Here is a 24,176-nt window from a genome sequence, read left to right as displayed (position 1 = left end):
CACTTAGCCCGACGAATCCAGATGGTAGAAGGGCACCACGGAGCAGGACGCACACGGTCAACAATATCAAAACTCAACGGATGGTCAGCATCATTCGCCACTCCGGAGGCCAAGATGAGAGGGAGAGGCACCTTCCCATAAGGCTGGGCAATGGGCAGCACACTGGGAGCCTCCTCAGCTGCCTCACAAGGCCCCTCGTCAACCACCGAATGTTGTACCTGCTGGGACCCCCCACGCTTGGCATCCTTTTTCAGCACCAGCTTGATGCCTCGGCTCGCACCAGGATTCACACCATCCACGCCCGTAGGAGCAACCACCTCCCACTGCGGAGAACCTACTGCAGGAGAAAGAACAGGAGGTAAATTAGACGCACAATCATCGTCAACAGCTGACACATGGACATCAGCCACCACCAGCGTCGTAGAGCACGAGGCACCCGGAATCGCCACACCATCTCCCAAAGCTCCATCCGCGTCGTAGTCCTCCATATCAGCCCAAGCAGTAGAAGAGCGCCTAGAACGCTTGGGCACTGGCCGCACATCCTCACAGCCGGAGGCGGACCCAGAACCACGGCCCTCACGAACCAACGCCCGTCGCAGTACTGCAGCAGCCTCAACCACATGGGGAACCGGGCCGCACACAACAGGATGCTCCGCAGCCCCCCCAACACCCAGCACAGCCGGAACACCTGGCGAGGGTGCAGGACCAGGCGCAGCAGCAGGAGTCGAGGAAGACGCAGACGCACTCGGCTGAGGGACAACACGCACCGGGGGCATGTCGGGTGACGCAGGAGGGGCCGCATCAGCAGCGACTAGGACCTGCTCCACTTCATCTCCGGAATCCACGCCCTGAGGGAGCGGCGGGAAATCCTCCTCCCGGAATAAGTTAACGGGTGCAGCAGGTGTCTCAGAGCACCCGGCAGCCTGATGCCCCAACTGGCCACACCGGAAACAAGTACGGGGCTGCCGGACATAGTACACCCGAACGTAGTATCCCAGCAGCCGGACAGAAGATGGGATATCCGACCGCAGGCGCATACCTAATGTACGGACGTTCGTCTGCTTCCCAGCATACTTCCCCGAGGACAGCTTGTTCACCCGCACACTGATGACTACACCATACCTCCCGAAGAAGCGCCGGAGAAGGTCTTCAGGGAACTCCAGGGGCGCACCGTGCACACTGACATATGTCAGGGCACCACTTCGGTCCGAGATCGTAATGGAGCCGGCGCCATCCGGCAACTGCAATGAGCGCCCCTCGTTCCGCCGGAGGAAGTCCCGATACTCCTCCTCCCCCACGAACTTGACAATCACCCGGTGGGCCGTAACAAGCTCAACGCCATACACAGCTTCCACCGGGACACGAAGCATGTCGCACATAACTAACTCAATGGCCGGATAACCAGCCTTACACGTGAATTCCAGACCCACGGAATTTACCCGCAACACAGGAGGAATAGCCAGGCCCCCCATGTCAACACGGCCACGTCAGCACGCAGCCAGGCAGGCAACAACACTGGACAGGGAGGGTAAGAGACCCCCACACCCCCTGCCGGCGAAAAACTGCAACCTCCCCAAACTGCCGGAGTGTTCAGACGACACGTCTTCACCCTACGGCTGCTCAGGTAGAACCCTTTTATCTTAAACTGGTTGAGAGAGATACAGTCTTTAACATGGTTGGGAAGGTCATTCCACAATCTTGGTCCCTTGAATTGTAGAGCATTTCTAGTTTGATTAAGTCGTATTCTAGGAATATCAAAACTGTATTTATTTCTGGTGTGGTGCTCATGGGTTCTGTTACAACCTTCCATGAAGCTTTTGAGGTCAGGATTTGCATTACAGTTCAGCGTTTTATATATGTATAATACACATGAGAGAATGTGCAGTGACTTAATATCTAACATATTCAGAGATTTGAGTGGGGGTACCGAGTGATGTCTGGGGCCAGAGTTGGATATTGTCCTAATAGCAGCTTTGTGTTGAGTAATTAGAGGACGTAAATGATTTTGGGTAGTAGAACCCCAAGCACAAATACCAAAGTTAAGATATGGATAGATGAGGGAGTAATAGAGAGTCACCAGGGCAGGGCGGGGTACATAATATCTGATCATAGAAAGAATGCCAACAGTTTTTGAAACGTTTTTTGATGTATTTGGAATGTGTCCCTGGAAATTCAGCTTGTAGTCAATGAAAATGCCAAGGAATTTGCCATCTAATTTGTTACAAATGTGGGTATTGTTTATTTTGAGATTTTTTTGATTAGAGGATTTATTGCCAAACAGAATATAGAAAGTTTTATCAATGTTAAGGGTGAGTTTCTTGGCAGTTAGCCAAAGATGGACTTTATTTAGCTCAGTATTTACTGTGGCATTTAGAGCATTTTTTTATTTGAAAATATAAAAACGGAAACCATGTACAAAACTCAGGCAAATCATAACATAGAACGAAAAGGCAATGTAAAGGATCTGGGTGTACTCATGTCGGAAGACCTTACCTTTAAAGAACACAATAAAGTAGCCGTCACAACTGCAAGAAAAATGACAGGTTGGATAACAAGAACTTTTCACACTAGAGATGCTATACCGATGATGATACTTTTCAAAACGCTTGTGATCTCTAGAGTAGAGTACTGCTGCACAATGACAGCACCTTTCAAAGCTGGAGAAATTGCTGACCTGGAGAGCGTGCAGAGATCCTTTACTGCTAGAATCCACTCAGTAAAACATCTAAACTATTGGGACCGACTAAAGAGCCTAAAACTGTACTCCCTTGAGCGCAGGCGGGAGAGGTACATAATAATTTACACGTGGAAAATATTAGAGGGGCTGGTCCCAAACCTGCACACAGAAATAACATCACATGAGACCAGAAGACATGGCAGGATGTGCAGAATACCCCCGTTGAAAAACAGAGGTGCAACTGGTACTCTGAGAGAGAACTCTATCAACATCAGAGGTCCGAGACTGTTCAACACGCTTCCACTACACATAAGGGGCATAACTGCCCGACCCCTCACAGTGTTCAAGAGAGAACTGGATAAGCACCTCCAAAGGATACCTGATCAACCAGGCTGTGACTCATACGTCAGGCTGCGAGCAGCTGCGTCCAACAGCCTGGTTGATCAGTCCGGCAACCAGGAGGCCTGGTCGACGACCGGGCAGCGGGGACGCTAAGCCCCGGAAGCACCTCAAGGTAACCTCAAGGTAAGGGGGTCAGGACTGGAGTAAATGAAGGTTGTGTCGTCAGCAAATAGAATTGGTTTGAGGTGTTGGGAGGCATTTGGAAGGTCATTAATGTAGATGATAATATACCACTGCAAACCACCTTAAGCCCATCATCACACAGCAAAAATCTGCTATCAGAATAATAACTAACTCTGCTTTCAGACAACACTCAGCTCCCTTGTTTAAATCCCTAAACTTGCTAAATATTAACTCCCTCTACACATTCTCTTGTGTCAACTACATTTACAAAACCCTGTTCTTAAATGCAAACCATGCTCTGAAACTCTCCCTGGACAGATGTAATAGGACCCATTATCACCACACCAGAAATAAATATCTCTTTGATATCCCCAGGGTCAAACTTAATCTGTGTAAACACTCTATGCAAATTTAGGGACCTAGTCTATGAAACTCACTCCCTAGTGAATTGAAAAACTGTAAAACTTTTGCCTTATTTAAAAGCAAAACCAAAAAGTACCTAACTTCATCTTCTTAGTTTCCTACACTGAGCTTTAAATTTGCTCTGTACCTAGTGTTACCCAATCTCCTAATTTTTATGTAATATCAAACAACCTTATCATTGTGTTCATTGCTGTCTTCTTTTATGTGCTAGCCATATGCTGTATTGTGACTACCAATTTTTGTCAACTACCATTCAAGCTGTCATTGCAATCAATCATATATTGTTTCTGCTGTATTGTGCCTACCTATTTTTTGTCAACTACCATTCAAGCTGTCATTGCAATCAATCTTAGCTACCTATGTGCTTTAATATACTGTACCTACAATTTTCTCTCATCTTTTTTTTTCATTTCATGTAATCTGTTATCATTTTTTTTGTCTATAAATTTTGCAAGTATTTACCTCCTTAAAATTTTCTTAGATTAAGGACCTGCCCGAAACGCTGCGCTTGCTAGTGGCTTTACAAGACTGTAATTACCATATTTGTATCCTCACATTCCTTATGTACATTCTTGTATATGCATAAATAAATAAATAAAAATAATAATAAAATAAAAATAAAATGAGAAAGAGGAGAGGGCCAAGTATGCTGCCCTGAGGAACACCAATGTTGATGGGTAGGGTGGGAGAAATTGAATTATTCACAGAAACATACTGGAGCCTGTCAGTAAGGTAAGATTTGAGGTATTGCAGGGAGTGTCCTCTGACTCCATAATGATGTAATTTAAGAAGAAGGTTTTGGTGGTTGACAATGTCAAAAGCCTTACGCAAGTCCACAAATAACCCAACAGAGGACTCATTTTTATCAAGAGCTGCATGAATCAAGTTTTCTGATCAGGGGGAGAAAGATACTGGCAGTATGGGGCTTTAAAGTTTATTGAAGATTAAATTCTGCAGAACATGTAAATATATAAAGTAAGAATTAACAGTAACAATTCCAAGTCCGAGGACTAGATTTAACTTAAAAGGTACACCCGTAGTAAGTATGAGACCTTAGCCTATAGTGACATGGAAACTAATTCTGCAGAAACCTAAAGCTTAACTGGTACTAGAATTAAGGCCGAGTGCAAATGTGGAGTAATTATATAACACTAGGATATAACATGCAGGACACAAAGAGTAACTAATAAGTGAGAGACCACATAACACATAATGTACCCGACCAAGAGGCCGTAAAGACCTAATGAATAAGGAGAAGGGGGGTGACTACAAGTAGGGCTTACTAGCACCTAGACTGGGCAAAGTATTAGCTGCGGACAGCGGGACACTTGGGGACCGGCGCTGCACCCCCACCGCAGGCCAGCGGCCGGACCCCCCCCCCCCCCCCGAAGGGCGAGTGCCAGCTGGCCGCATGAGGCACTCAAAGTGGCAGAGCAACAACGTCCCGTCTGACGTAGGATGTGAAAGCACTACTCTTCCACCTGCCGACTGCCATTATTTCTGATGTGGCAAGCCCGTCCCGAGACAGCTGGGTGGCCCTGCCGATACGGAAGGAATGCGGCGCGTAGTCATCTGGAGGCAAGCCTAGCGCGGAGAAGGCAGCGCGTAGGATCCTGGAGAAATCTCGCCTGGTGACAGGAGCGCCTGCGGCGTGTTTGAATATGGGCCCCGGGCCCACGCCCCTGTAATTAAAGTATTTAGACAGAGCACGGACCGGGCAGTACTTGCTGGAAGGGTTCGCTCTCAGGGAGAGGGTGGGCGTGCGGCCTGCGCTGTGCTTGTAGGTGTTGAAGACGATATCTATTCCTGCCGTCGTAAGTGATACCTGCTCAAGGTTGAGCGTGTGTCGGCCATGCTCCACGTAGACCGCCTCACCCGGGCGTAGGCAGGCGTGGAAAGCCAGGGAGAAGAGCGCCCTGTAGCAAGACTTCTCATAGGCAGTGTTACATACGCCTCCCAGTGCCCGCAGCAGGCGATGCAGGAGGCTCCTCGTCACAGGGAGACGCCGTGCAGGGGCCCGCTGTGCGGAGTTACGTGCCCCTTTGAGGAGTTGGGTGACCAGGAACTGCCGAGTTGGGTCCCTCCTACCGTGTAGCTTGCAGACGAAGGCGATGGCCGCTAGATAGGCGTGCAGAGAGCGGTAAGCCAGGCCCCGCGAGGGCAGAGATTGCAGGAAGTTCACCAGAGTCGAAGGTGCAGCATCGAAGGGGCATTCTCCTCGCCGCCCTGCCGAGACGTAGGCGGCGTACTCCACCCACTTAGCCCTGTAAGTACGCCTCGTCGCTGGCTGCAGGGAGTTGAATAGGGTCCTCACAGTTGCAGGGTGAAGTTGCAGGGCAGGAGGTGCGCGGGAACTGTTGTCGGCGTCTCGGCGAGGCCTGCTTCTCGCAGGAACAAGGGTGGCAGCGTCTGTAAGCGGGAAAGAGCATCACAAACCCCGTTTAATTTTCCTGGGAGGTGGGAGGGTAGGAGTGTAATGTTATGGATGAGTAAGAGCACTGCCAAGGGCCTGAAAATTTGCATTAGTAGGGGGGCACCTAGCAGAGAGTGTGTTGAGCACGTTTACCACTGCACTGTTGTCCGATTTGCACACCAACCTCTTATTGGCCAATACCGGGGCGAAAAGTGCTATACCCATGAAGAAAGGGTAGAGCTCGAGCAAAGCAATGTTGAGCCGACCCCAGACCTGCGGCCACGTTCCCCTGAACCAGGCTGCCCCTAGCGTTAGGCCTTCTTCTTAGCCTTGTCCTGTGGTTGTCTTCGTGGGCGCTGGTCATGGGTGGGTCTGTCGCGTGTGTGAGCTGGGGGCCACGTGGTGTAGGCCGGGTGCCTCCTTCGGCAGCGCGGGCAGTAGTGCAGGAAGGAACATGAAGTAAAACTGCAGCCGGGTCCTCTCGAGTGGTAGGCAAAGCAGTAGCCCGGGGGGAGCCCTGCGGCCCGGGCGCTAGAGAGGGTAAGGGCTGCCGGCCGACCTGCCTCCTGTCTGCCTGTCTGAACAGCGACGTGTGCGACGCGCTGTACCGAGCGGAATTCCAGGTCCAGCCTGTAATCAAGCCAAGAACAGTCCGACCTCTCCTTGTCCCATCTGAAGGCCTTGTCGTACCACATCCAGTCGTTTTTAAGGGTCACCTTCATGGTCTTGACGTAGCGGGTGTAGGTGAGTAGGGCCTGAGCCACGGCCGGGTGCTTCTCGATGTAGATCGTAGCATAGATGTCAAAGCTGTGCGCCCACTGGTCTGGCGTCAGGGGCGGCTGCTTCTTACCAGACGCCTGGGGGTCAGTGGAGGGCGCGGGGCGTGTCTCGTAGGGTCCTGCTTCTCGCTCATGAGTGAGCAACTCCCTGAGGTCAACATACTTTTTAGCCCAGATCTTTTCCCAGAGGGCCTGTGGTACTTGTACGCCCAGGAGTGGGATGGAGGAAGCCTGAGGTGCCCGAAGGTGTCCCAGCCAAGGGCTAGGAGGAGTGGAAGAAGCGCTCACCCTGGGAGACTCACCATAAGAGGACGGGCTGGAGGAGCTGGCACGGCGCCTCGACGTATCCCCCCTGGCCCTGTATCGAGGGCGACGCTCGGAGGGGAAGGGCGAGAGGGCTGGGGCGGCCGGGGCAGGGGCGGCCGGGGCTGGGGCGGCCGGGGCTGGGGCGGCCGGGGCACCTCCTCCGTCGCGGTGACCTGAGCCCGGGGAGGGCCCACGTGCTTGCGCAATGAGGGCCTGCAGCGTCGTCCAATCGTCTGCTGAAAGGGGTGGGAGTTGTGTCACTGCGCCACCCGTTGCTTTGTCTGAATTGCCCAGCTGAGGTGGGCGCCCGCTGTCCGTGTCCGAGCCAGCCGAGGAGGGCTCTGTAGAGGGGGAGGCAAAGCGTGCGGGCTTGGTCCGCGCCCTGGCCGGCTGTGTCCGTGCTCCACTACGTTGCTGTCCTCGCGTTGACGCCGTCCGTGCCCTCTTCCGTGTTGCAGATGTTGGGTGGTCCGGCTTCTCGCCACTGCGGAAAGAGGGAACGTTAGTGACAGCCTGACTAACCTGGCAACAGGCAGGGGGGAAAGAAACCCGGCTGCCGCGCCTGCTAGCATAACATACACCGCCCCAACTAACAGTAATTAAGACACGTTGCCGGGGATAGAGACAGAATCCCACAGGCACGAAGGAGGGGGGGGGGTTAAGATAAGCAGACGTAGGAGGAACCAAGGAGACGTTTCCCACAGGCGAGCCCTCACGGCTGGGGGGGGGGGGGGGGCGGAAATGACAGAGGGCCGAAGAGAAGAAACGTCGCCGAGGCGCGCTGGACGGCACACAACCCGGGCTGAGAAAGGACATAGGCCCGAAAGCGAAAGGCGATAACGTAGAATGGGATGGAAGAATGCGGAAGTAAGAGGGCGAGACCGAGTAAACAGGGAACCGGGGGGGGGGGGCAACCGATAAGCCGCGGCTTGTGCACCGCTGGCCATACCCAAACATACCTAGACAGGAAGGGGACAAGCATAAAAGTAACCCAGCAAAAGAGACAAGCAGCTGCCAAACATAGCCTGCAGGAGGCGAATGAGCTGGGGAAGGCTGACGAACAGGCCCAAATAACTTAAAGCAAGGGCAAGAGGCCCGGAACACAGCAACGAGCCCGACGCGTCTGAATTTACCCAAATCATAAAGGCAAAGCTCTAGTAAACACCCGAAGGAGACCAAGAAAATATCGAAGCAACAGAAAGAAAGTTAACCAACCCAATGTAAAAAAACCCAGAGAAGGGAGGGAAAAATAGCCTGAATAAACAAGCAAGAAGCAAGAGGCCCGCAACACCGATAGCAAGGCGAGCTAGCAACCTTACAGACGTAGTAGCAACAAGCGTAGTTGAACGACAGAGGAACCGGGGGAAGAACATAACTAACAGCGAGAGCTAGGCGTAAACGAGGAGTAAATGAAAGGAACCCAACAACTGCAGGGCCAGAAGCATAAAGCAAGAGGCGAGGGCCCACAACTGCACCTCGCGCATCCTGGCTGCCTTGAAAACAACGGCGAGGGAAAGGGGACTACTAACTGTAGACACTGGCAAGGAAATAAACAAAAGATGGCAGAGGCAAAGATAACGTAAGCTAAATGTAACCTTTCGCCCTAAGTAAAAAAAAGTTTTTACAACAGAAATGATGCACGACACGAATGTAACCAATTAAGTAACAGGAATTAAATAGTGGTAGGCGAATGGAGCATTTCGCCCTATAATAAATAGATAACAAATTTAATGACAAACATAAAATGATGCACAGCACAAATGTTACCAAATAAGAAGATGTATAAAATTGTGGTAGGCTAAATGGAACATTTCGCCCTAGAATAAATAAAACCATTTTTACATTAAGAAAACGGAGAAGCATAACATAAATATAACCATATAAGTAACGTGAATAAACTGCAAGAGCTAAGCATAAACTACTGTAACTACCGAGGAAACTAGGCAAAAGTGCAGGGCCAGGAAACGTGAAGCTAAAATAAGGGCCCGCGAATACTGCAAATAGCACATCCTGGCTGACTTTACTTAATAATTTACTTAGGAACTCTGCAAATAGCACATCCTGGCTGACTTTACTTAATGACATAAGGCAGGGTAAAAGTGGGCAAACATACCGAACACAGCAACGCAAAATTAAACATGCGACATGAGCAAAGCATCAACTGTCGGAGTAAATTAAGGAGGCTGTTTGGGAAAAAGAATCCGTGGTAATCTGAAAGCAGGAGGCATGTTAGTGCTGAAATGTAGAACATAATTATGAATAGGGGCAAGGCATGGCACGTGGTATCTGCAAGTACAAAATAAGGGTATACAATCGGCGTGTATATATAGCCATTTTTACATAAGAGAACGGAGGTGATGCATAACATAAATATAACCAAATAAGCAACGTGAATAAACTGCAAGAGCCAAGCGTAAAATACTGTAACTACTGAGGAAACTAGGCAAAATGCAGGGCCAGTGAACGTAAAGCAAAATAAGGGCCCGCGAATACTGCAAATAGCGCCTCCTGGCTGACTTTACTGAATAAATTACTTATAACTCTGCAAATAGGACATCCTGGCTGACTTTACTTAATGACGTAAGGCAAGGAAAAGTGAACAAACATACTGTAACACAGCGAACGCAAAAAAAAAAAAAACATGCGACATGCGCAAGGCATCGAATGAAGGAGTAAATTAAGTTAGGCTGTTGGCAAAAGGAATCCGTGGTGATCTGAAAGCAGAGGCATGTCAGTGCTGAAATGTAGAGCATAATTATGAATAAGGGCAAGGCATGGCACGTGAAGTCTGCAAGTACAAAATAAGTGGATACAATCAGCGTGTAGAGAAAACAATAAACAATAAACACTACCAAAATAACATGGGCATGTGGAAAACCAAGGAATAAACTCGAGGGAGAATAAGCGTAAGGGCACCTCCTGGCCGCCAATCTAAATGGCAGAGGAAGGATACGAGCGTAAAGGAATAATTAATAGGGAGGAATATGAGTCGCCCGCAGCCTCTTCCTGACGGCACTTCGACGCCGCCATCTGCTGGAGGAGAACGTGCCCCGGGCAACATGGGGCCACCCCCCCTGTCCAGGGCACTGCCCCTGGATCTGGACGCCGAGGACTTAACGAACACCGAGGGAGACGAGACATCCTGGATTGCCGGCGGCAACGCCGAACCCAGGGCCTGTGATGCGTACCGTTAGACGTAAACCTGCACACGTCGTCGAGCTGATCTCGGGTCCGTGCTCCAACGCCAGCGTCTCCCTCCGACGTTGAAGAACGACAGACGACACAAGGCGGACGGGCAGGCGGACGAACGCTGAACTTACAACGTAGGAGGAATCCCTGCTACAACGGACGGGCAGGGCGCTTAAGACAAACGCACCGAGCTACACCGGCCAGGCGGGAACGCCTGGGAACCAACCTGCCGGGCAACACCGGCCAGACGGAGGACGTGGAGTAACGGTCCTGGCTACCCCCCAGGCAAGCAGGACACGTGCCTGAGGGCCTGGACGACGGAAAGCTTGAAATAACACACCGGGCTACACCGGCCAGACGTACGTCTGGGTACAACATGCCGGTCTTACACCGGGCAGACGGACGTCTGGGGACAACTTGTTCGGCGACAACTCCGGGGAAGACGTACCTGGGGACTCCGGGACTCCAAAGGGCCTGCGACTAACTCCCCGGGCAACACGGCCGGGCGAGACGTCCAAGGGCGACGTGCCTAGCTGAGAACACACCACACACGCCAAGGACCCCGTGGCCTACCAACCAAGCGCTGCCACACGGCATGCTCAGGGCCTAGACGAAAGGGAGGGGGGGGGGGGCCGCACACAGGCGCGCCCGTACGGGCGCAAGGCAGCCCGAGCCCCAACGTGGGGAAGCTGTGGCGCAAAGCCACGTGGATTAGCACCCAAATAAGGGAACAGGAAGGGCAGAACACAGCCCAGCCGTGCGCTCCATGGAGCGCCGTGCCATGTGGCAGCACGACCAGGCGTGTGCCCCGTAGCAGGCCCGGGCGAAGGGCTGGAACCTGGCCACGAGTCGTCGCCAGCGGCGACGCTTGTCCGCACAGGGAGACCCGACCCCTGGGGACAGCCCAGGGAACCCGGCAGACCGGCACAGGGAACACCCGAGGGAAAAACAGGAAAGTCGCAGAAGCACGCCCTGTCGGCCAGGCACGTGACGACCCGGCAAGGCATGGGCCCCAAGGCGGGGCCCGCCATAGGGCCGCCCACGCCTGGCCACGTGTCGCCGCCGCCAAGAACATGCGCCCCGGGCGTAGGACCGAACCTGGCCACAAGCCGTCGCCGACGGCGACACATGTCCTCGGACAAGGAGAAACCTGGCCCCCTGGGACAGCCCAGGGAACCCGGCAGGCCAGCAACAGGGAGCCCCGAAGGAAAGGCGGGAAGGACGCCGAAGCACGCCCAAACGACCAGACACGTGGTCGATGGCGGCGAGGCATGGGCCCCAAGGCAGAGCACGAAGGGCGTAGGGCCCACCACGCCTGGCCACATGGCGACGCCGGCAAGGGCACGCCTGGCCGCTGACGGGTCCCCGGGCAGGGCGTGCGCCTGGGCACGCCACGCTGTGGGGCCCCCTGGACACGTACGGGCACGGCTGGACGGTGCCCCACCTGAGAGGAGACTGAACGCAGGCCACTAGGGACGCGGCCCGGCGCACGCCGACCCTAAGCCAGCCACGCGACCTGCACGGCACGGGGGCGCCCGACACGGGGCCAAGAAGGGTGCCCCAGCTCTCCCGGGAACTAACAGCAGAGAGCCCAAAGGACTAACTAAGGCGGCACACACGTACCGTGAGGGGATGGCGCTTGGCACACGCCGCACTGGGGAGGTCGTGACTAGAATTGAACAGAAAACCTCACCTTGGGGTTAAAAGTGTAGGGCAGGAGGCCCCTGCCGGATCGGTCTGGGGTGTTGAGGGCCCCATGATGTCCGTGAGAGAGAGGTCAGGTACCGAGGCAGCTGGCATGATGTCCATCTCGTGCGAAGTCGGGCGGCCGGGGAGTGGTTGCGAGGGCAGCGGCAAGGGCAGGCGGAGTGAGGGCAGAGTCCCTCTGTGGCCCCGTATTTATACGGCCCCAGACTGCCCGCGCAACGCCGCGGGAAGCGCTGCACAAATGTTTCTTTCTCCCCCATCAGAAACATCCCCGCTTGCGAAGCAGTGGCCATTAATCATACTGTGCATCGTTAGTGCTTTTTTTGGGCCTGAAGCCATATTGACAGGAGCTAAGTATATTGTGTTTGGCTACATAAGAGTAAAGCTGCTTGTAGATTAGTTTTTAAAATATTTTTGACAAGTTAGGCAGGATTGATATAGGTCTGTAGTTGTTAACATCTGTGAGATCACCACATTTGTGGACAGGGGTTACTCTCGCTTTTTTTAGAATATCTGGAAAGGTTTGGAATTCAAGTGACTTGTTGAAGAGCAATGCAATAGCAGGGGCTAAAGATCTGGAGGCTTTTTTGTAAATTAAAGTTGGTATCTCCTCAAGGGCACTAGACTTGGTTTTAAGGGAAAGGATTATCTCATTTACGTCAGTGGAATTAATAGGCTTTAGGTACAGAGACTGTGGATAGTTACCTGTAAGATAGTCCTTAACATCAGTACAGGAAGATGGAATATCATTTGCAAGGGATGACCCAATGGAAGAGAAGAACCTATTGAACTCAATAGCAGTATCAGAGGCTGAAAGCTGACCATCGTTATTGGACAGGAGTGTTAGTTTGTTATTTAAAATCTTCTTAGATCCCAATATTTGTGAAATTGTGCTCCAAGTTTTTTTAATGTTGCTCTTTATTTGGGTAAATTTATCCTCGTAGTATTTAGTTTTGGCTCGTCTAATTATTTTAGATAGCAATAACGAGTAATTCTTTGAGAATTCTTTGGAGACGGTTCCTAACCTATACTTCTTCTCAAGGTCATGTTTTTTATTAATGGATTTAAGTATTCCCTTTGTAAGCCAAGAATTGTTAAGCCTTTTGGTTGTGACTTGTTTTGTAAGCATAGGACAGTGGGTGTTATAAAGGCTAAGAGTTTTTTGAAGAAAAGATTGCACTGCTAGGTTGATGTCCCCTATGTTACCTAACTCGGACTCCCAGTTGACATTATCAGCAGCAGTTATAAAATTGTCTATAGCAGTTTCATTGTGCAGCCTAAAACTTAACTCCCTTGTCTCTAGAGGTGGTTTGTCAATGTTTGTTAAGAGAAATCTGGGGTAATGGTCTGTAGTGCTATCGGTGATTATACCTGAAGTAAGCGGAGAGGTTATAAAATAAAATAAAAATAAATATGTTTATTCAGGTAAGGTACATACATACAAGTGATGTTACATTAATGGATTGATATATAGATAGAGCTAGTACATACAATGCCTAAACCACAATTACGCAATGCGTTTCGGGCAAGAAAAACATTAATATCTAGAACTTAATACTAATTGAGCATAAAGAATAAAAAGTGTTGAGAACAAATACAAATAAAGATAAAAAAAAGGGGGGAACATGACTGAAAAAGCAGCACAAATACAATAGGTTAACAAACAGTGGTGATTAAAAAAAAAAAAAAAAAAAAAAAAAAAAAACATTTACAGACATGGGTTGACAATAGAGGAGTGAGGTAGGTTACAGGGAATTTATTAGGTAGTGTTTAGTTTTTTTCTTAAACTGGTTGAGAGAGGTACAGTCTTTAACATGGTTGGGAAGGTCATTCCACATTCTGGGCCCCTTGATTTGTAGAGCATTTCTAGTTTGATTAAGTCGTACTCTAGGAATATCAAAACTGTATATATTTCTGGTGTGGTGCTCATGGGTTCTGTTACAACCTTCAATGAAGTTTCAATGAATTATGTTGGTCCAGAAGTGATTTACAGTCATGGCAGTACTATCAGTGATTCTAGTAGGTCTAGTGATTAAGGGTAAGAGGAAGCAGGAATTCATACAGTTGAGGAAGCTAACAGCAGTAGGGTGTTCAGGCTCGCAGAGGTCAATATTAAAGTCCCCTGCGATAATTAGATGTTTTTTGTTCAGTTTGTTATCTAGTATTAGATTTCTAAGGTTTGAATTGAATTCGGACACATCAGTGTTAGGAATTTTATGGATTGCACCCACAGACAGGACAGACTCGGCACCCTTGACCCTGAAACTGGTGAAGATATACTCCCCACAGCAGTCTCTAGTTCTAATTACTTTCAAGCATGTCAGTTCTTGGTGGTAGTAAAGAGCAGTACCACCACCTCTCTGAATTTGACGACAGTTGTGAATTGCCAAGTAGTTAGGCATGTTAAAGAGTTGAGTAATATCCTCTTTCAGCCACGTTTCAGTAAGTATAATAAAAGAGAATTTGTTGTCAATAGTTTCAATCAAGGCACTAACGTCATCGAAGTGTTTACCTAGGGATCTAACGTTCAAGTTGATTACAGAGATATTGTGATTATCTGTTAATACATTGTTTACATCATGTGCTGTAAAATATCTGCAATTTTGATCATTAAAGTGGTGATTGTCATAGAAAGTGGATAAGAGGTTTAGTTCTGGGTCTATACTTGTCTGCATAAAAAGGCTGGTTGCAGGAAAACCAAGGCAAGAATGGCAATTACAAATTAGAATTTTGATATAAAAGGGGGAAAAATATATAAACAAGACTATACAATACAAACACAAATGAACAAAAAAAGAAAAATGAGGTAGATTGCTTACAAGTACTCTCAAGTACACTGTAAGTAATAATTTGCATTTTAAGACACAGGCAAAGCCAGGGGTACAATGAAGTAAGGGAGTATGGCGAGGCTAGGCAACCTAGGTAATAAATGAAATCAAAGAAAAAAGTTGAATAATAAACATAGGCAAATTTAAGCTAATGATTATTAACTATAAATAGTTTAGTTATGACTGTATAATTAATAAGACCTAAAGAAATATTAATGCACTCAATTAATTATGATCTCCAATACTTGAGATACATCTTAATTCTAACTGCTGACCCTACTCCATAATAATACTAGCCCCCACATAGCAGACACATAATTATAACATTGGATTTATAGACAGAGTTAGTACATACAATACCTAAAGCCACTAATACTCATAGCATTTCGGGCAAGGTGTGGGGGAAAAAACACTTAGACTAAAACTTAATAGTAATCGGGATTAGGTGTAAATTGTGTTGAAAGAAGGAATAAAAAATACAAAAAGGGGGATAACATAGCATAAATCAGCAATTGTACATGTTGGTGAACAGCATTGTTTAAAAAATAGCAAGACATGGGTTGACATTTAGGGGGTAAGTTAGGTTACATGGAGTTAATTAGGTAGTACTTGGTTTAACTCTTAAACTGGTTGAGAGAGGTACAGCCTTTGACATGATTCGGTAGGTCATTCCACATTCTGGGTCCCTTGATTTGTAGAGGACTTCTAGTTTGGTTACACAGCCAAATTGTGTAACAGGAAGAGGTCTTGGACACAAATTTGTTCCATGCTAAATGTAGAGGAATCAGCTGAGTATTCCTCAAATAAAATAAGTTGCCTCAGCTTATAAGGTAAATAAAATAAGCATTTCTCAAATAAGTAGCTGCCTCATCTCACTGCCTTACTGCTACATAGCCTTCCCGGCATGGTGCCTTCTTTTGATAATTACTTGTTCCACACCCAAGTTGTGTAACAGGAAGAGGTCTTGGACCCATACTTCCCTCTCTCTCTTTTTTAATAGTCCATATAGTCATAATTATAGCTTTAAGTATTCAATGAATAAAGTTTTGACATTTTTACACTTCTTTTAATTTATAATTGTAGCATTATATATAATTTTAATACAATACAATACAATACAATACAATTTTATTTAGGTAAGGTACATACATACAATAAATTTTTACAAGGATTGGTAGACTTATAGGTAGAGCTAGTACATACAATGCCTAAAGCCACTATTACGCAAAGCGTTTCGGGCATGTCTTAATTACCTAACATCATTTGTGCAGCATATTTTTATTTTATGTCTCACCCATATTTAATTTCAAAATAAAACCAAACTAAATAAATTAGAAATGGGTATGTATAGCTAAAGTACGCCCTTACTACTAGGTGAACAGGGGCATTTGGTGATAGTAAATGATCCCATCAGGCAGGGCTCATCACCTTCTCTCATATTTCATGTTCACCAGTGTTTATTTACTTAATAACTACGGGTATAATATCTTGCTATTATAAAACTAATTCTAATATCATAAAAGACATATTTACTCTAAGTTTCAAGCAGAGAATGCATATATAACTAACACGAAGGACTCCTCCTCACGAGATTCAAATTTTATAATCTTTTGTTCCAAAATCTTAAAATCGATCCCAGTGTTATGTAGTAGAGAAAAATTGAGTTATATCCAGTTTACGTAAAGCTACGAGTGGTCGAAACCACGCTTAGATCCCGGACCAAACTTACGAAAGTTTTTCGACTTAGTGTAGCTACCTGAATACCGACATATCTTGCAAAATATCTTGCAAAAAACAAACTCCTAAATAGCACCTGCTTATCAGTTTACAACCAAAATGTTAGGTCCCTTGGTAAACATTTTGATGATATAAATGCACTACTCACAGCACTAGGTACTAATTTATCATTCCTCATTTTAACAGAAACTTGGCTAAGTAAAGACTATACCCAACTCTACAATTTAGCTGGTTATAAAGCCATTCATAACTGCAGGCCTAATAAAAAAGGTGGTGGCACAGCAATATATTACAAAGATACCTTCATCTGCAACAGTGTCATCAGTGATAGAGACGACTATTGTGAATATACCTTTGCCAAGTTCTCCAGTAAATCCCTTAAATGCTCTCTGACTATCGGTGCCATCTATAGATTTCCTAATACCAACATAGCTTCATTCTCAGATAACGTAAAGAATCTTATCATAAATAACAATCTCAACAAAAATCACATCATTCTGGGAAGTGATTTCAATATTGACCTGGGTCTTCAAAACAACCCTCAAGTTGACTATTTCCGTAACAGCATGCACTCCTGTATGCTAATCCCCACAATCACCAAGCCCACCCGAGTCACTCAAACATCTGCCACTACCCTGGATCACTTATGGACTAATATAACAGCTCCCCTTACATCTGGGGTAATCTATGACAGAACAACTGACCACTATCCTACCTTCCTCATAGCAAACATGGACGCAACACCACCAGAAAGCAAGAAACTTTCATTCAGGCTACACAGTGAATCAGCTTTAGGCAATCTTTCTAATGCACTTCACAATATTAACTGGGAGTCTGAATTTAATAATACACAGGATATAAACTCATTAACTAACCTCTTTTTCTCCAAAACTCTAAGCCTCTACAACACTCACTGTTACTAGCATTAACCTCAATTTAATAAGACTATCAAAATCCTCAGATTAGGCAAAATTGTAATTAATTTTGTCAATAAAGATGTTAATAATAATAATGTTCCCTCCTTACCAAACAAGTAACTGATAAAAGAAAAAATAACCCGTGGCTCACAAGTGGCATAATCAAATCAATCAACAAAAAACACGAATATGAAAAGAAATTTAGGTTTGGCCTAGTTACAAAGGAAGTAGTTAAGAGGTACTCATCAGTGCTTACCAGTATCATAAGAAAAGCTAAACTTTCATATTATGAGACTAGATTCAAAGAAGCAAAAGGCAACATGAAAAGCACATGGAAAACCATCTCTAATATCCTAGGAACTAAACAACACTCCCACAACCAGATAACACTCTCTAAGGATGGCCTTACACCGTCATCTGATTTAGAAATGGCGAATGAATTTAATAGCTTCTTTTCATCGGTTGGCGCTAACCTTGCCAGTAAAATCCCACAGACTCAGACACATATCAACACATATCTCTCAGGCAGCTATCCAAACTCTCTTCTCCCCTCACCAGTCAGCCCGAAAGATATTGTGTCCATCATACACTCACTAAAAACCAAAGCTGGGAACATCAGTGAAATCCCATCCATTGTATACAAGAGCGCCTCCTATGCCCTTGCGCCACCTATAGCTCTGCTGTTCAATAAATCCCTTGAGTGTCATACCTTCCCTGATATCCTTAAAAAAACAAGAGTAACACCAGTTCATAAAGGAGGTAATCCGGCAGACATAAACAACTATAGACCAATATCGAACCTACCCATACTATCAAAAATATTTGAAAAAATTATCTACAAACAACTTTACTCCTATCTCGTAAAATTTGACATTCTTAGCCCCTGTCAGTTTGGCTTCCGCTCCCAAAAGAGTACCAACGATGCAATTATTAGTCTTCTTGATATAATTTACTCTGCCCTTGACAAAAATGAGTTTCCGATTGGACTCTTCATTGACCTGAGAAAGGCCTTTGATACTGTTAATCACAATTACCTCTTACGTAAACTCCATCATTATGGAATTCGAGGCCATACACTGGACTATATCCAATCCTATTTTAGTGACAGACACCAATGTGTAGCCATCAATAATATAACCTCTCCCACTCTACCAATAACCGTTGGAGTGCCACAGGGCAGCATTTTGGGACCTCTCTTATTTCTTATTTACATCAATGATCTGCCTAACGTCTCTAACATTCTGAAACCTATTTTGTTTGCTGATGCTATTGTTTGCTACCCTCATCTACTCTAACCCCAACCCACATACACTAAATAATATTGTTAATAATGAACTAAAAAAAGTCCACTTATGGATGTCAACCAACAAACTAACACTTAACATAGAAAAGACCTGCTACATCTTATTTGGAAGCAAATCTACAAATGCCATTCACCTTCAGATAGACAATGTAAACATTAGCAATAAAAATGATGGAAAGTTTCTTGGCCTATTCCTAGACAAGAGACTCAACTTCAGTACCCACATACAACACATAACTAAGAAAGTCTCTAAAACAGTTGGTATACTCTCCAAAATCAGATATTATGTACCTAACTCTGCTCTCATCTTTTTTTTTTTTTTTTTTTTTTTGAGATATATACAAGATCGAGTTGTTACATTCTTGTACAGCCACTAGTACGCGTAGCGTTTCGGGCAAGTCCTTAATCCTATGGTCCCTGGAATACGATCCCCTGCCGCGAAGAATCGTTTTTTCATCCAAGTACACATTTTACTGTTGCGTTAAACAGAGGCTACAGTTAAGGAATTGCGCCCAGTAAATCCTCCCCGGCCAGGATACGAACCCATGACATAGCGCTCGCGGAACGCCAGGCAAGTGTCTTACCACTACACCACGGAGACTGCTAAAATATTATATATTTCTCTCTGTATTATGCACTAATCTATCCCTATCTTAATTATGGTATCTGTGCATGGGGTTCAACCACTGCAAACCACCTCAAGTCCATCATTACCAAGCAAAAATCTGCTATCAGAATAATAACATATTCTGCTTTCAGACAACACTCAGCCCCCTTGTTTAACTCCCTAAACATGCTAAACATAATCTCACTCCACAAATTCTCTTGTGTCAACTACATTTACAAAACCCTGTTCTTAAATGCAAATCCTGCTCTGAAACTCTCCCTGGACAGATGTAATAGGACCTATTATCACCACACCAGAAATAAATATCTCTTTGATATCCCCAGAGTCAAACTTAATTTGTGTAAACACCCATTATGCAAATAATGGGACCCAGTCTATGGAACTCACTCCCTATTGAATTGAAAAGCTGTCCAACTTTTGCGTCATTCAAAAACAATACTAAAAAGTACCTAATTTCATCTTCATAGTTTTTTACCTTTTGCTTTAAAATTGCACTGTATTTATTGCTACCCAATCTCCCAATCTTTATGTACCCAATCTGAACATCTTTATCATTGCGATCATTGCTGTCTTCTTATATGTACTGTCAATCTGCTGTATGGTGTCTATTAATCTTGTTTAAATTACCAATCAAGCTGTCAATGTAATCAATCAGAGCTTTAATATACTTACTAATCTCTCTCATCTCATTTTTTTTCTTGCAATGTATTTATCATTTTATTAATTAATTCTGATAGAATTTACCTACTTAAAATTATCTGTTAGATTACCTGCCCGAAACGCTGCGCGTACTAGTGGCTTTACAAGAATGCAATTACTGTACTATGCTATGTATTCTCACAAACCCAATGTACCTTCTTGTATATAAATAAATAAAAACATAGCCGCTACGAAGGCGCTAAGAAGGAAAACATTCGTAGCTAAGAAGAAAAACCTTCGTAAGTGTCTTCGTGAATCTGGCCCAAGGATGGTAACCGAGTCCGTTACAGTGATCTCCATCGTATGTTGGCCTCCGGATGCATGCTAGAGCTGAATAGTTAGCCTAAGAAACTGCCTTAAGAGGCGCCAATGAGTTCAATCTTGGAGTGTCAATGAGCATTCTGCGAGCAGCAGCACCCCAAGAACTTCGAAGAACTGGAGATCTGAGGCAAAGTTAAATGGACACCAGTAAGGTTAGGGATCCGTATATGTAAAATAATTATGTAATTAATATAATAATATAGTAAAATTAACAGATAATGTCGAAAGTGCCACGTAGGGGTGGTCGAAAATAGTAAACTAACTCCCAGACCCATAATAAATTAATACTGAACGAGAAGTGAATGAACGAGAATTTGTTCTCAACACATTTTATTCTTTTTACCCATTAGTTTTAAGCTTTAGTCATTAATGTTTTTCCTGCCCGAAACGCTTTGCGTAATAGTGGCTTTAGGCATTGTATGTACTAGCTCTATCTATTAATCCAACAAACTTTGTAAAATCTCTTTATGTATGTACCTTACCTAAATAAACATTTATTTATTTATTTATTTATAATAATAAAATGAATAGCAATACTATAAATTAGTATAGGAAATAATGAATAAATATAAATATATATAGCACAAATAACTTGGGCCCCGGGCTGCTGCATCCAGGCGCGGCTGCGTTGTTGACCCCGTGACGCCACCGCCAGAGTCCTCAGTCTTTCTTGAATACTCCCCCCAGTACTAGGAGCTGGGGCTGAGAACCTGTTACCGGACGGGCCCTTCATAGAGGTAGGCACTATGAGCGGCGGCGAGCAGGCCAAAACGATTTCGAATACATTAAGAGAAAACGTAACAAAGATAACGACAATGGGCCACAGATTAGTGTTTTTAAAATAGACAAATTTAATACATGAAAATACGCAATAATCCAGTACTATGAACTCACAAAGTTATTATCAAATAATGCAAACCTTGGGAGCTGGGAAGCCAATGTCGTATAATAGTTCAACTCTATATAAAAATAAAATAAAATACTAGACTGTAACCGTGAATAAATTTACAACAATTTAGTACATAATAAATAACGACAATAAGCCACAGGGAAAAAGTGCGAATACTAAGTAGAAAGTCGAACTGAAACAGTCTAAGCGCTGTTATAATAAATGGTGTTCTTGCTATGGGGAAACTAGTGCTATTCAGGGGTCAGGTCAGTCAGAATAAAGATGTATCTATTTGGGGAGATCAGTAAGGCCCGGCCCCCATGGAAACTAGAAGTAGTGCTGACTACTTGGCTACACAACAAGGTCAGTCTAGGGAATGATCAAGATCTCCTACACAGGAAGAACGATACTCTTATAATTCATGTACTTATTTATTAACCCCTTAACAGCCCCCCATATACATTCACACCAATAACAATAATAATAATAACTTTACCACACTACCTTACGTTAAAAGCCTTGGTCCACATAAGCAGGATACAAGGTTTTACACTGAACACAATTAAGCTAGGGTAAAGCTCTACTATTGAATAACTTGAAGTTAGAGTCAGCTTAGGGTAGGGGACCACGTGGTTCCAATGGGACCCCCTTTAGAATAACTAGTAATATAAACCCTAAAAACACCTACTACACACAGAGTATACTACTCTACACATAGAACATGAGTATGCCAGAGATTGAATAATGTGCTCAGTATATACTTATCTTGAACAAGACACAGAAATAAGGAAACGAAGAGGAAGGAGGAGGTCGTTCCTTTCACCACAGCCAGCAACCAGAGAAGACCGCTTCAGCCCAGATCAGCCTCCCGCATCGTGTGGTGCCGGGAAGAGCCTAATTGATCGTGCAGCTAAGCACATTCAAAATCTTCCCCTGTGCAACGTATTGTTACTTTACAAATGATTAAAGTATTAGTAAACATAGTTGGCGCCTATGTTATTATTTAATAATCAACCCCCAGCTCAGTCTTTAAATGCTCTTTGAGAAACAAGAATAGTCTTACGTCTGGCAGGGAAGATACAAACAATATCACATCGAGTTGCGTTTTGCTAATCTAACGTAGCTTATTTAGTTCAGTTTTGACCTCTGGTTTCCATTGAAGAACCCAGGGTCGTAACAAGCGCAAAGATAGGACTGTATAATAATTGGAGAGCAGGAATACTATTTATAAGCAATAGATAATACATTACAAATAACGTGAAGGTTCCACTAAGAAGAGTGTAAAAGAGAGACATAAGAACTAGTAGGATAAGGATAAGCGCAAATACTCCTTCCAAAGTACTAGGTCGCAGGACCGTTAGCCCACTAACAGGGCGGGCCCGCCCAGCTAAGGGCTCCACAGGGGTCCCGGCTAAGGGCGTAACGGACTGGCCCAGCTAAGGGGCCTAGGACAGGGCCGTCCGAGGGCATGACTGACGTGCCCAGCTAAGGCCCGGGACTACAGATGCCTTGACTAAGGAAAAGGCAGGAATGCAAAAAATGCCCCACGAAAGGGGGGGTAAGGCAGCAAAGAAAATGAAAGTAATAATATAATATGAGAAGTAACGCCGCCAGCATAGCGCTCGTTACCCTAAAGGCCAAAAACCGTTATGCTAAATAAGCATAAACAATAACAGAGCCGCAGTCCATAGAAAACGATAACAACAAGTAAAGCAGAGGGAGGGTAGAAGTAAGGCAACTAAAACCCGGACCTAATAATTAAGAACTTAAATTAGTAATAGTATGATACAATAGGAACAACATTCATGGCGTTAGGCGAGGCCAGAAGCCAAAAGGGGAATTGACATGAGATCATTAACACTAAAAGTGACTATAACTAACATCAATAGCAAATAGTAACAAGTGGAGAATAACCCAGCCAACTCCACCAATGAAACCGAAGATCATAAGCCAAGTAGGCTTACAACAATAATATAGTAGCAGAAAGAACCCAGAATAAACTTAATAAATACAAATAATAGCAGAGGGGGGGGGGGCGGGGGGAAGTGAGGCAACCATAAACCTGAACTGTATAGAACAGAACTTAAATAAATATATATAATGTAATAAATAATATATTGCCACCAGTCAACATGAAAAGCAGCTAGGAGTTGTCTGGGGTTTGTCCTGAATTCGTCCTGACGCCAACTGGGGATCATCTTGTAATCATCCTGGAACAGGAAGGCGCCAACAAGGAGGCATCGTGCAGGCATTAAGAAGTCGTCTTGTAGTCAACACTAAGTCACCTTGCAGGTGATCACAGACATTCACTACTATAGGAAGACCTGGACAAACTGGAGGAAAGGTCTAGAAAAGGCTGCTAAAGTTCAACTCAGGAAAGTATAAGGTAAAGAAAATAGGCGAAGGCTGCAATTCACAATGCAAGACAAGAAATATGAGTTAGAATTAAATATATGAATATGGCCTCTGATTTGCAATACAAAGCGGAGATGTTTCTGAAAAGGGGGACAAAGAAACAATTGCGCAGCGCGCCCCGCGCGGATGCGCGGGAAGTCTGGGGCCATATAAATTCCGGGGCAGAGAGGGGCTCTCAGCAAGGAAGCGGAACGCATAGCAGTGAAAATAAACAGCAATAAAACAAAAGCAATGGCCGTTAAAATGAGAACTCAAGACATCAGACTGGCAATACAAGGACAAGAAATTGAGTGGGTTACCTCTTTTCAATACCTAGGAGTCATAATAGACAACCAGTTGAAATTCACTCAAGAAATTGAATATCTTCGGCAACGCTGTAAAGCCAGAAGCTCAGTTTTGCGCTCTCTGACCAGTCTTAGA

At 45.5% G+C, this 24,176-nt stretch overlaps 1 protein-coding gene across 1 annotated transcript in view; it reads right to left on the bottom strand.

The window, feature by feature from the left end:
- Positions 1-6,048: 6,048 nt before the first annotated feature.
- Positions 6,049-24,176, bottom strand: part of LOC123766522 (uncharacterized) — a 409,922-nt gene continuing 391,794 nt past the window's right edge. Inside the window, exon 2 of the mRNA XM_069339895.1 lies at positions 6,049-7,607. Within this exon, the coding sequence (XP_069195996.1) occupies positions 6,350-7,607 (1,258 nt within the window). The 3' untranslated portion in view covers positions 6,049-6,349. The remainder of the gene's footprint in view (positions 7,608-24,176) is intronic.

Source organism: Procambarus clarkii, chromosome 5, assembly GCF_040958095.1.
Source record: "Procambarus clarkii isolate CNS0578487 chromosome 5, FALCON_Pclarkii_2.0, whole genome shotgun sequence".
Taxonomy (NCBI): Eukaryota; Metazoa; Arthropoda; class Malacostraca; order Decapoda; family Cambaridae; genus Procambarus; species Procambarus clarkii.
Note: the sequence above shows the minus strand (reverse complement) of the source record. Positions and strands in the feature narration are given on the sequence as shown.